Genomic DNA, 13,434 nt, shown 5'->3' with positions numbered 1-13,434 from the left:
TTGCATAGTCAGTAATTTGCCTCTTTCAAATTTAAAAAGACTTTAAAACAGTTTGAGCAGAATGCAAATCTAAAGAACAATCCTGCCTTGCTGGAGAAAATGGTACCTCTGAGCACGCTCTCTATAACAGCTACCTCACAGGTTAAAGAAGTGTGATAAGAGTAGAACTCCAGAAATTTGAGGTCTCTAGAGAGAATGTAAAAGCTTGATTTTTTTTCTTTTCTTTTTTTTTTTTTTTTTTTTTTCAACTTTTTTGTGTACCGGTGAGGTGGTGAGGAATAATGGAAGCAGGAGTGAAAGAAAGTGTCCATCCTGGGATGTAGACACCAGCTTGCTGCATAGACAAAAAGTTAATAAAATAGCACCATCTTAAATGTATTTTTAAAACGTTCTTCAACCATATAGTTGTAAGGTGTGTGCATAGTATTACGGGGAAGAGAACTGATTTAATTTTTTTAGTAAAGCGTGAAGTGACATTAAACAGCTGGAAGAACAAGCATGCAGACAAAAATGTGAATGTTAGGAGGTAAGAGTGTCTAAAAAGGTATGTGAGAAACAGAAATGAGATTTGCTGACAAAAAATAGAAAAACAAAGAACAGTATGAAAAATGTAATCTGAAATATGTGTTTTGTAAGAACAAAAAACTCCAGAGTGAGAGAAATGAGTGATTGTGAATAGCGTAGTGTTTTACTGGTGTCTGACAGCTGAGATGTTACCTGAAATGGGCAAGTCAGAAAACGGGTATTTGTAGCACATGGCATTTTAAAACATGATTATTTTTTTAAGCTTCCAAGCAAGTCTTTCTTTATCTGCAGGTATGGCCCCCCCCAAGCAGCACAGTGGTGTGGCATGTCTCTGCAGTCCCCCTAGGATGCTTTGCTGAGCTTTCAGCTATTCATTACTTTAATGCAAGGGCCACTGTACTAGACCACTACTAACATGCTTTGGTGTAGCGTTATATGTCAAAGAATAGTGAGCACTAGATATCTTGCTGGAAGATGAAAGAAGTAGCAGACAGCTGTGAGGAACAGATACATCAGGTGTTTCTTGTAGGGCCAGTAGTTTCTTGGGTAACCCTGATGTATGCTGAAGTCTGCATATGCTAGCCCTCTTGAACACATTTGGAGTTCTGCAGTCTTCATTTCTTCCTGTAGGAATTCGGTTCATATCCTGAAACTTTTATTACTTGTCTGTAAGACTTCTATGCCTGCTTGGCTTCCTCGAGAGAAATAATTAGACAGTTACTCTGTGTTGAGGATGTGCCATCTGCTCCGATGATACTGCAGTGTTACTGAAAAGACTTTTAAGAGGGGGGCAATTAATGAAAGAGTTTAAATTGATAGAAAAATGTAAATAGCTTGTCTTGGGAATAATTGGATGGAAAGAGGCAAATTTAGACCACACCTACGTGGCAGACAGTAGGGGAAGCAATACTGTGACAAAAGGGATGCTAGAGTGGGGCTAAAACCCAACCAACCAAATACCAAAACAAATCAAGCAAACCCAAACCAAACAAAAAAACCCTACCACCAATAAAACAAGCAACCGCAACACCCCTCATATGTTCCCCAGAGTAAGGAAAAGCTCTGCACACTTTAAATGTGCTAATTAGAAAAAATCATAGGTGCTATTGATGGCAACAATTTTGTAGTTAAAAAAGATTTAGATGATTCTTTAGATGGGTCTTTCCAGTGAGGGGGAAAAATACACATGATATTCTGGACATTTCTTACCTGTGGGGCCTTTAGAGAAGACTGCAGTCAGTGGCACCAGTTGCTTTTCTTCCTTCCTCACAGAGTTTTAGAAACAGTATGGAGAACATCCAGGAAATACTGAGTAATGGAAACAGAAAAAATAAGGCTCGTACATGTGCGTGGGTTTTAATACCAGTGTAACTTTAAAGCTGACAAACTGATTTTATTTTGTAAATGTTCTCTGTTTAATCTCCTCTTCTTTGACATCTTTGATATCAGGTGTCTCCCCAAAGCAGATTTTTACAGCTGAGCTATCAATCTCCAAGAAATGTGTCTTCTGAAGGAAAGGCTGTGACACAATGTTAACTGAAGCAGTGACTCTGGATTCTGCCAGCTGATACCGTCTTAAAAGGCTGGAACAGGGAGAGGGATATATAGTTTAAGGGCAGATGGAATGTCCACGCTTGAGTTTATTTTGCTTCGTTTTGCTCCTCAAGTAAAATCAAGCAATATTAACTTTCTCTTGATTATGATTTATTAGAAGTGAATTACATACTGTGCTACTGGGAGAATAATCTCCTGTCTCTCAGCAAATAAGGAGCCTGCAGAACCTTTTTAGAAAGTAAAACGGGACTGGGCACAGGCAAGATGTCTTCTTCCAGAGCTGGAGGTGACCACCTGAAGTTAATCAGGGAAGACATCCCCCCGGAATGGAGTGGGTAGCAGGTGTTAGGAATTAGTTATACTTGGGGGAGGGATGCTATTTATAAAAGAGAGCAGTTCTGCAAGGAATCATTTTGAATGTCTTAAGCAGACAAACTGTTACTTGTCTTTGCCCTTCACTTTCTCACACTATTTAGGTTTGGCAAATTTTCTTGCCTCCTTTTAATGTTTGATTGTGTTTAAGGTAATGAATATCCTGTAAATCAATATATATATATAGTATCTTGCATATTCCTGCATAAGGAAGGAAAAAGCATGTTATAACATGGAGTGCAGATACAGTTTGTTGAGCCAGTTACTGTTTGTCTCCAGCTAATCTTACTGCCTCAGAGCTGGGTGCTTCCCAATTAAAAATTTATGGTACAATTTCAGAATGGAGAAAAGATTAGCTCAGTTCTCCCAGCCAAACCTGTCAGTCTGAATGAGCTGGATTGCCCTTTGGATTTTCTTGACATTTATTCTTTTCGTCTATGACTACTCTAGTATGTTGAGCTCCCATTTACCTTCCGCTCTTCACAGAGGAATAAAGTCCCTTCCAAAACTTTGCATCTGCACAGATGGCTGCTCTTGAGATGAATACAAGGCCTTGAGCAGAATTGGGAGAGGGGAAGTAAGTGTTGTAAGCAACCTATTGCTTACTATTTGCTGTCTAGCTTGGGCTAGGAGAGACTGCAGCTTGAGCGAATAGTCAGTGGTTGGAAAGAAGCACAAGACAGACTTGCCATTTTGATTTCTTTTCCATGGAACTAAGTCATCCAACTTGCACCGTTTCAGTTGTGTTGTGGCATGCTTTTCAAGATGATAGTGCTTCTGATAGCACAGATTTCTAAAGAGCAGGGAGAGAAGGGTGACATTTTTTAAGGAGAGGGGATTGTACCCCAAGATACTCACTGGGCTTGTCTATTTATTAGCACCCTAAGACTGGGCATAGCTTTCACTTGATCATATGTGAAAACATATGGGCCCTCCATGTTAAGCCCTAACAATTAACTGGTTGCTATGTTAATGTTAGTTTTTGAACCCTCATTATGTTACGCATTTTTCGACTTCATGCTTAGAGCGAGTGAGTGTGGGAGAGGAGGTACACAGCTTCCATACTGTGTACATGAAGCATTCTACTAATGGTCTGAAATCTTTTGAAATCATTTTGCTGAAGATGCAGAGGGAGAAACAGATGTAAGGATAGTTTGGGCTTTATAATGGCCTTTATCGTCTGGCTTCTGTAAATAAGGAAAAAAATCCTTTATTATAATGTTGACTTCTCATGCTCATTCCTGGTAATCGGAGAGAAACACAGGAAGGCTGGTACAGAAAAATTAAAAAGTAGATGAATAACCCCTCAGCTGCTTCTCTTCTGACATTTTGCAGTTCTCCACAAACCTTCTGCTTTTGTATAATCACAGTGAGGAAGCTGTTCAAATTACTGTTTTCATAATGCAGCAAAAAGATTCAAAGGCAAAGGGAGGGGAGCCTGACCTGTAATCACAATGCTTAGTAATGCCTTCCTAGAATTCAGTCAGCAACGCAAAAATACCTTGCCCGGGGGGATGAGCGAAGACAAGCTGAGCCAGCATAACCTCGGGGATTGGACACCAACATCAGCAGGGTGCCGCTTTGAGCAGCATAAAACAGAATTTGTACTCCTGCCAATATGCGGTAGCAGAGCAGGGAGGCCACTACTGCAAAAGAGAAGGAAGGGCCTCATTCAAATACCTGTATTAATCGGGTGCTTTAAAGCCACCCAGATACAGAAGGAATACAAAATGTTTCTTTGGTTTTGCGTTCAGTCTTTACTCCGCTCACTGCTAAAAAAACTATGGAATTCTGAATAAGCTTCTTCCTTCTGTCCTCTGTCCCTGTGCTTAGTTTCAGTGTATTTACACATAAGCAGAATTTTGCCTAGTACCAGATTCTGCTTCGGTAAACACATTAAATAAGCACTTCATGGTGATCCGGAAAAGCTTTGGTGTAAAAAGAGAATATATTGATACCTTGATATTTTTGAGTGTTAGCATTAATTGGGAAGACAGTAAAACTAAACGTCTGTTATTTTATGATGTTGCGTCACTTCAGTATTTAGTACCCTAGGTAGCAGGTTTTTACTCCAGTGAGCTAGATTAGCCTGATTACACTGGCAGGATGCAGTTGATGGATGACTGTCATTATCTTCTCAAACCTGCATGATACTTTAGGTATAGGAGATGATAATTAAATTTTCAAGAGACTACATTGAGATTATAAGATCTGAGTATTTTTTTTTTAGATGAGGAATATGTTTGCAATTATCAGCATGTTGTTAGAGGATCCTCTCCTGAGATGTTTTATTAGCAACTGCTGATTTCCTTTAAATTGATCAAGAAAAAATGCTCAAGTTATCATATAACACTTTAGATGTTGTTGTTTTTTAATTCTGATATTTTCCTCTTCCTGAAACAGACCAAAAATGTATCTGATCAGATCTATTGGTAATGGCTCAAAGATGTACAGGTTAGCACAATATATTTAATGAAACCTTGTTTGAGACAAAACACTAGAGAGGATCATAATTAATGCCTCATTTTCTGCCAGTTGCTATTGATTACTCATTCAGGGTCCCTTTGTTCTCAAAATGGTAACACTGTATTTCACATTACTATTTGATGATATTCTCAGGATGAGATTCTTTAACAACATGCTGATAATTGCAAACATATCTCTAGAATTTAAATTTAAAATGAATTTACATCATATGTCAGTGTTTTTCCAAATTCGGCTCCTATTTTGGAGTGCATATTCATCACCGTTTCCAAAGACTGGAGACTTGAGTAAAGTGAAATTCAACACTTTGTATCTTAGTTATATTTTTGGCTTCAACTGCATGATATGGAGCTGAGGTGAATGGTCTTTTTTTTCAGCTCAAACCTCTGTACTTTATTAAGTATCTCACGGAGCAATTATTTGTTAACGTTTTATTTTTGTGAGAGGTTTTCCTGTGGAATCACAGTAACCACACACAACTTGGGGGATTTTGCAAGTTTAGCAGAGTTTGACTTCTCAGTTCTGTTACATTCTTTAATTATATTAGATGACACGAGCTAGGTTGTTACATTAATGTAGCTCATGCAAATTGTCAGGTTTATCTGTAAGGCAAGATGTGAAATAAAGATGCATCGTATGCATGCTTTATGTCATCCAAATGGCTCACTTGAATAAAAGGACATGTATGTGAAACTTTTGCTCTTCTCAGTGCAGCGGCTCAAGTTTCCTGTCAGGCAAGGAATGCCCTTACAATCTGCTCTGTAACATTCTGAGAAATAGAGAAATGCAAAGTGAGTTAGTCTACGACTATGTGATGGAGTAATGGAGGGATTTGATTGAAGTGTTGTGTTACTTCGCCTTTACAAAATAATGGATCTAAGCTCCCAGTTTTTAACTAGACACTTCAGTACTTTTTTTTTTTTTTTTTTTTAAACCTTGGACAGTTTCCCTGCCCTGGGAAATAGGGGCCAGCCTGGCTGCTTGGCCTCAGAGCATAAACTCTCTGAAAAGAAAGCTATTGCAAAAAACCTAGGAAAAATAAAATCTGAGTAGTTTATTGGAGGGGAGGGACAAGGTCTAAGTTTGCAGTCGCTAAGGTGCAGCCCTCATTTCACTGCCAAAGCAGCCTGCCTTATTATGCCAGCACAATGGGCCTGTCATAATCAGTTGCATATAATGGGCAGTGCTTTTATTCTCAACCATATTATTCTTTTGATAGAAAATAATGAATAATGTAAAGGCACATGGTTGTATTTGGATGAAAATATTGCATAGGTTGGCTATGAATGTGAACGAGATTTAGACCAAGAAGCACATGGCTAACTGCCCATAACAAATACATTGTTTTGAAAAGGTAAAAGCTTATATATGGTAGCGCAGTGTATGGAATGTGTTAGTTAAAAAATGTTTGTGTATTTTGCAGGATAGCTTGGTTTTCCTATCTACATACAGACTCAGTGCTGGAGAGCTGCAAGGAATATTACATAGGGACATCTGCAGGCCTTTACGTGTTCGTATTTCATTTTTTATACCAAAGTAACAAAAAAAAATAAAAATCAAAGAAGTGTTTACCAACATATTAGAATCCTGCTGGCTGGTGTCCTAGAAGTTCACTCAAGGCAGAGCAGTATTTTGGCATCAAGTAGTATCTTTAGGATTCTAAAGACTCATAGAGTTGGGCTGGGGAAAAGACAGCATCCAAAGTAGTCAAACATGTTTTGGGTTTGTTTTTTTTTTTTACTTTTATGCTCAAATTTTTTGAAAGAATCAATTTAAAAAACATCTTAAAATATGTCGAGTAAGGAGCTTTTTTTTATCCCAGGCATACATACCATTTTGATATAAGCATATGGTTGATTAGCTTGTTAGTTTGAATGGAAGCTAACTTTGCGTGCATGTTAAGTGCAGCTGCAATACAATGTCACTTGTTTTCTGCAACAAAGGTGCATAAATACACACACCCCGTATGTAGATGTGGTTCTTTTTCCCCGCACCTCACCCTTGCAATGTTTGAACAGATGACTCCCCTGCATTTTATTTTTATGTGAATACCTCTTAGGAAAAGGACACCTATAAAGCATTTGTCTACATAGTGGCCCTTGTAAAAGCCTTTATTTTTTGGGTCGGGTTGTGCCATTTCTCCTGAGGCTGTCAAAACTGGTTTTTGCTTTTGCTGAAAGGGATAGATTTGAGAAGTAAAGCAGTCATGTTTTACCTCTTTCTCTCTTCTCTTTGGAATCAGGCTTGTTGTGTTCTTCAGTAATGGTAATAAAAGCCTTTTTTCCTGTTTCCTTTTTTTTTTTTTTTTTTAAGATTGGTTATTGAACACACATTCTTTAGGGAAAATACTGCTTTAAATAAATCCTTGTTTATCTGGAGGCTGAAAATATGCTTTATAGAATCCAAAGAGGCATATTTTAAGGGTTATGCCTTTTTATTTATAATGATAATGCACACAGGACTCGTCAGTGTTCAGGAGAATAACCAGTCATTGATTATTCTTTAGTAATTGGATCCGTGCTTGGCAGATGAGGTTCGAAGTGAGCATGAACATTCTCTGTGGAGAATGCTGCAAACCATGTATGTAAGCGATCTGCCTCCGTGCAGGGACCTCGGGCACTTAGTCAGGAGAAGCTTGGTGCTGATAATACAAAGCTTTTTTGCTATCCTCTGTGGTATTTTTGTATTCCTTTCTTTATCAGATGCCCTTAGGAAAGGATCAGTCCTAATCAATATTGCTTCTCAATTGGTTCAAACAGGCAGAAAAATCAATGAGCTGAACTAATGACATCTATTTGTATTTTCTTTTGGAAGACTGAGGAACAATTATAAAATTTTAAACAGATGCTGCATTTGATTGTGGGATGGTGGAAGAGGGTTGTGGGTTTGGTGTTCCCCTCCCCTCCTTTTTTGATATATATATATAAAGAATTCTTACCCAAATACAATATGGATCTGGAAACTTCTTTAGAGTGTGTGACATAGCTTGAGATTTACTGCAAATGTGTTATATTACTTACACACTAACTTCATGTTGTTGTAGCCATGCTGCTTTGAAATTCAGGGTCTGATGAAAATGTCAAGAACTGGAATGCTTAGAACAGAAAAAAGAGTGGCAAATGTCACGAGGTAAAGGTTGGAAGTTAAGTCTGGAAAAGGTATAGATACATGCCTTTTGCAGTGGCTTGCCAGGAGTGAGTTCAGGTTGTTCTGGACCCTTTTTTGTCATCTCCCTCCCTTTATTCCCCCCTTGCTACCCAGTGAATAGACGAGTGAGGGTTCCTAGCTTCTCCGTTCTTTTTCTGGAGGTATCTCTATGGATCCCATTGCATTTCCAGAATCCCCGCTGATGATCAGGAGATGCTGGGGGAAGCAGGGAGGCTTGTCTTTAACGTGAATGGGACATAGTTCCTGATTGTGTTTGACAGCTGCTCTGAGCAAGCGGGGCTGAGGTAGATGACCTCCAGAGGTCCTTGCCAGCCTCAGTGGTCCTGGGATGCTGTGAGTGGGACATTGCTTCAGCTGCTTGAAATGACAACTATCGCAGTACTTCCTCCCCTTCCGCACAGGCTACGTAAAGTAGTTTTGCTTCAGACCTAGGTATTCTTGGGCTGAAGGTCAAGTCTTGGGCTAAGTGCTGAACTGGCTTCATTTCTTTCTTTGGGAAGCATTTTGGGGGAACAATGCCTTTACTTTTCACAAAATGTTGCCCAGGTTTCCTGCACAGTGTTCACCACTAAAACACTAATAATTGTTTAGAATAGTATCTTTGCTAAATTCAGACTCGTACTGTGTAAGCCAGATATTCTGATAATCATGTTTTCTGCAAAACAATAAACTCTTAACTGTTTGTCAGAGACAAAAATAGCGAATCTTGAAACAGTCTGCAAGCAGATTCCACCTCCACACACCCCGTATTTTCTGTGTACTTAGTGTAAAGATCACTTCATTCCTTATAAGGGTATTTTATTTCAATACAAGTTTTATGTTAACAATTCTGATTTAAAGACTGTTTTATTGTAAGAATAAGAATGAAGAAATGGAGTTGAGGGGAAACTGTATGCCCTTATCAGTTTTAGTCATTGTTAACTTTGTTCTTCAAACTTGTGATAGGTTTGTAAGAAATGGTTAACACTTCTGAGCCCTCCTTTAGTTTGTAATGGGGTGACTCACATCCCAGTCTTTTCAATTAAAATACAAGATTTTCATGCTCAAATTAGTCATCAGAGAAGTACAAGATAGAAGTTTCAGTAGTGGTATGATGCAAAGCCACTTATCTGGAAAAATGCACTTTAGGGTATTGCCTTTTTTTTTTATGTGGTCTGTAATTTTATATGAATTTAGGATTTTCTGCTAATCCCAGTGCATTGCAAATGACAAGGAATTTTGTACCTTGCTGAAAGCCATGTGAGTTAGCCTCACCTTTCACAAGTCATTCCACTACAAGAATCGGCTTGAATGATATAATGTGATCCAAAAAGTACATTTATTTATGAATCAGGGTATACAGGCCTTAGAAGGAAGGGTGAGGAGAGCTAAAAGCAATGGCCTCTGCATCTATTCCAGTGGGCTGCTGTACCCCTAGAAGGCAGCAGTGCTAGAGCAGTTCCTGCTGTGAGCTTGGGACCTGCAGGGGCACATGGACTTTGTTGTTGAGAGTTCCTTCAGGGGAGCAGGAAATTTGGCTTGGGAGCGGTGGGGCTGAAGGAGAAACTTTAACTAGTGGCACCTCTCGTTTATTTTGGTATAAAACCTAAACCAGTCAGTGGTTTCTGTCTTAGCATCACCTGACAATTGCAGGACAAGAGTGTGACTGCTGTCCTGCCATCTGACAGGGAAGACTGTACTACATAATGACCAAGTATGAAGAAAGCAACTCACTTGTTTCTGAAGGCCACCATGGAACCTCAATTTTGCAGATTTTTAAAGTTAATAATCTGATTTTGCAGATACTAAAAGCAAAGTGTCTTTAGCTATGTGTACCACAGACTGAATGTTGCTGTATGAGGAAAGCTGCTTGCAACAGCCAGGAGGGAAGCAGTGAGGAATGCACTTTCACTGCTTGGGAGCATTGTTTTCTGTACAAAGTTCTGTGGGTTTCCCTCCAAGTTTAGGGGATTTTCGGACTCCAGGAGGGGTAAGCATTGTATCAACCATGGTAAAGCTATGTTCTCAGAAATCACCAACATTCATTTCAGTTTCACAGAAGAAATCCGAATAACATGAGGCCAAACAATATATGATGCACTTGTTAAATATTTAGAATGTTTTTTGTATTTACTGCATGAAAAGGGAACACAAAGGGTAGGGTTCAACTACATTAGTGGCTTGAAGTTTTTAAAATGTCATCATTTTTTATGGTCTGTGCATTAATCTTATATCATTGGTCTGTGGGGTTTTTTTGGGTGTTGTTTCATTTTGGTTTGGGTTTTTTACAGTTATTCCATGTTTTTATGAATGTAATACAAGTCTGGATTTCCGAGTATGTGCTAAAGCCTGATGTCACACTATAAACTCTTAGCAGTTTTTATCGATTATGTTTATATTGTGTAATAGAAGAGGTGTTACTGGCAAACAAAGTATTATGATATTTGTTTAGAATTTAAGTATGAACTGTTTCTTTTGGCTGTTTTAAACTGCAGTGGTTCTGGTTTCATGGAGGCCCGCAGCCAAACTTTCTCTGCGTTTCTGAATTGTGCTTTAGTAGAGTCTCTGAATATTAATTTCAAAAAGTAAACTTTTTCTGTTTTGGACCACGAGACCCTCACTTGAAAGCCCAGTAAATTTCTATAAATGCTGAGAGCAGTATGTGTGGTTAATAGTTTGTCAGCCTGGTATAATAAAAGCTGAGTTATTATAGAGCTTAATTTTACTTATCTCTGTATATTTTGCAGTCTAGTCTGCTTCGGTCAGATATGGGGCTTGGAAGTCCAGGTCAGCTGTCATCCTCGGGAAAACCTGGAGCACCCTACTATCCATTTTCCGGCACAAATCAGCGCCGAAGACCACTTCATGACTCACCAGCTCTTGGTGAGTAATACAGACAGTTTTTAAACTACTTTTCCTGGTGCATTTCTGCAGACCTTATTGTTTTCTTTGACAGCTCATTTTATATACTGGAGATTGCTCTGTACTGAGCAATTCAAATTACAGCAAACTGCTATGTAAGAGATAAACTGGAATTATTAACATTTTCTTTGATACGCTAGTTTGGATTCAACACTGGTCAGTATTGCTTATAAAACAAACAAGAAACTCACAATAAACCCCTTAATTGCAAAAGCAATAATGACAGATGGATAGGAGCTGATGACCAGCTGAGTGCCCTTAACCCATGCCATCATTAACTCCTGGAAATGCCTGACCTTGAGGTCATTACCATTATTTAGTAGGGAAAAGACACAAAGGGGAAACAATTATCCTTTTATATGCTAAAAGTAACTTTATTCAGGGCAATATATAGTTCATTGTAATTGGTTCAACATGCCTTTAAAGTTCTTACCAATAGGAAACTAATAGTTCATCCTGAAATCAAACTACTTTGCAAAATAATACAGGCAGGAACTTGCTTAAAAATTGTTCTAATCCTGTGACAATATTAATACTTTATTCTGGGGATACTTAGAGATTAAGAGATTTTTGTACTCAGTCATAGTTGGCTGTAATGTTTCATAGCTGTAAGGACTTTGCACTGAATTAGGGAATCAAGGGGGAACCAGCTGTTCTATCATTTCTGCTATGAGTATCATGAATAATTGGGTGTGCAAGTTTTAAAACATTCTTTTTTTTTATAAGAAGGAGTGTAACCTGATACACTGTTTAAAAGCAACTATATTTCAATGTTAGCATGTTATGTCATTAGGATTAGTCAAGTGGTGTGTTTGGGTTTTTAATGGTCCCGATTCTGTATAGCACTTCAATTCCATAATAAAATCTTGTTTGTTGAAACCACATAACTTAAACGATATTTACTCAAAATAAGGTTTCATCAAATGCAAATTGTTTCTTGAAGTAATTTTAGTATTAACTAGAACTGCAGACTCCTCGGGCATTAAAAAAGCCCTGAACATATTTGACATCTGTTTTTTTAAATCTTTTAATTATGAATATATTACTTTGGAACTTTACCTATATATATGTGTGTGTGTGTATGTATTTTAAAATACCTTTTCTGTGTAACTTTTTAACCTGTTGTCAAGACAACCACCGTTTAATCTGGGGTTGTCTGTCTTCAGAGATATTTTTGTAAGTATTCATGTTCCTCAGAACATGAGAATCAAAGGCAGCAGTTCTTCAGATCTGGTTCAGAAAAGGAACAGTCTGAGGAAAGTGAAGTGAAATTGTTTGCTGCTTGGAAGGGTGTTTGAACTTTAACAGAAGAGTTGGGTAGTGGGATAATGATGATCATATTTTAGTCCCCATTTTATCAGTTTTAGTGAGAAACTACAGTAGTAGTAACCTGCTATGGTTTCAAGTAGTGGGGGGGCTTTTCAAGTGTTTGGGTGCTGGCTGGACATTGATGCCAGCGTGTGCAGAAAGGTTATGGTATGAATCATAGAGTATTTAGGGAACAATCATTGAGGGAGAGTCCTACATCAGATTGTCTGATTCCTGTTATTTACTTGATTATGTGATTAAGTTAGTTTCTTGTGCAAACTAAATAGAGTTCAGTAAGTTGCAAATAATATTAAATATAACAAAATGAAGCTAAGCACGGTGCTTGCAGAGTAGTACTATTTATTTTTTTTTTTTTCCTTGAAAGAGAATCAGAGGAGGGATATAAAACTGTTCAAATGAGAGCAGCATGATAGCAAGATTCATGGCTGAATCTTGGCGGACTGTAAACCTTGGACATGGCAAGTGCTGGTTACAAATGTTATTCCAGATATACAGGAAAGAGGAAATACACTTGTATCTCAGATCTTGTTTCCAGTGGCTTGAGAAAGTATGTCTGAATTTTCATCTTTTTTTAAGGACTAGTTAGATGTTACTAGTTAGAAGTCCAATGATATGGCCGTTTTATCCCCAGGAAAGAGTTGCCTGACCAGGATTTTAACAGACTGTCTTTAAACTTGCTGCTAAAGTTCATAGAACCCAACCAGTGGTTCATTCTAGGTGACATTTTTGAGTGCAGTGTAAATACCTCTTCCAGAAGTCCTTTTATTTTCATTTCGAACAAGTCCTGTGGGGACGATCAGCGTAAAGATACCCAGCAGATATCCTCACCTTATCTCACCTTTATCTTGTCGTATCTTATAACAACATTGTGATTAAATGTTCTGAATGAAAATAGAAAAATAGGAATTTTGTATTTTATTGAAGACTCAATGGGTCAACTGTAGAACTGGTAATCTTGCCAGATAGCAGTCTTCAGACCATCAGTTAACTTCTAATTTGCATGCATAGTGTTCAAATGTAATTTTATTAGCAGCTGATTAAACTGGTTCAGAGTCTTAATTTAGGTAGTGAAATTGTTAGGTACTTTTGTGATGCTATAAT

At 38.1% G+C, this 13,434-nt stretch overlaps 1 protein-coding gene across 9 annotated transcripts in view; it reads left to right on the top strand.

The window, feature by feature from the left end:
* TCF12 (transcription factor 12) overlaps positions 1-13,434 on the top strand; it is a 169,706-nt gene that overhangs the window by 104,254 nt on the left and 52,018 nt on the right. For all 9 annotated transcript variants that reach the window (XM_062627551.1, XM_062627559.1, XM_062627594.1 and 6 more), the window contains one exon: positions 10,830-10,965. In XM_062627551.1, coding sequence (XP_062483535.1) covers positions 10,830-10,965 — 136 coding nt within the window. The remainder of the gene's footprint in view (positions 1-10,829; positions 10,966-13,434) is intronic.

This window comes from Pezoporus occidentalis, unplaced genomic scaffold (genome assembly GCF_034315485.1).
Source record: "Pezoporus occidentalis ecotype Australia unplaced genomic scaffold, CSIRO_AGI_Poc_V1 ctg11, whole genome shotgun sequence".
Lineage (NCBI taxonomy): Eukaryota > Metazoa > Chordata > Aves > Psittaciformes > Psittacidae > Pezoporus > Pezoporus occidentalis.
The sequence above is the reverse complement of the archived record's forward strand: the minus strand, read 5'-3'. Positions and strand labels throughout refer to the sequence as shown.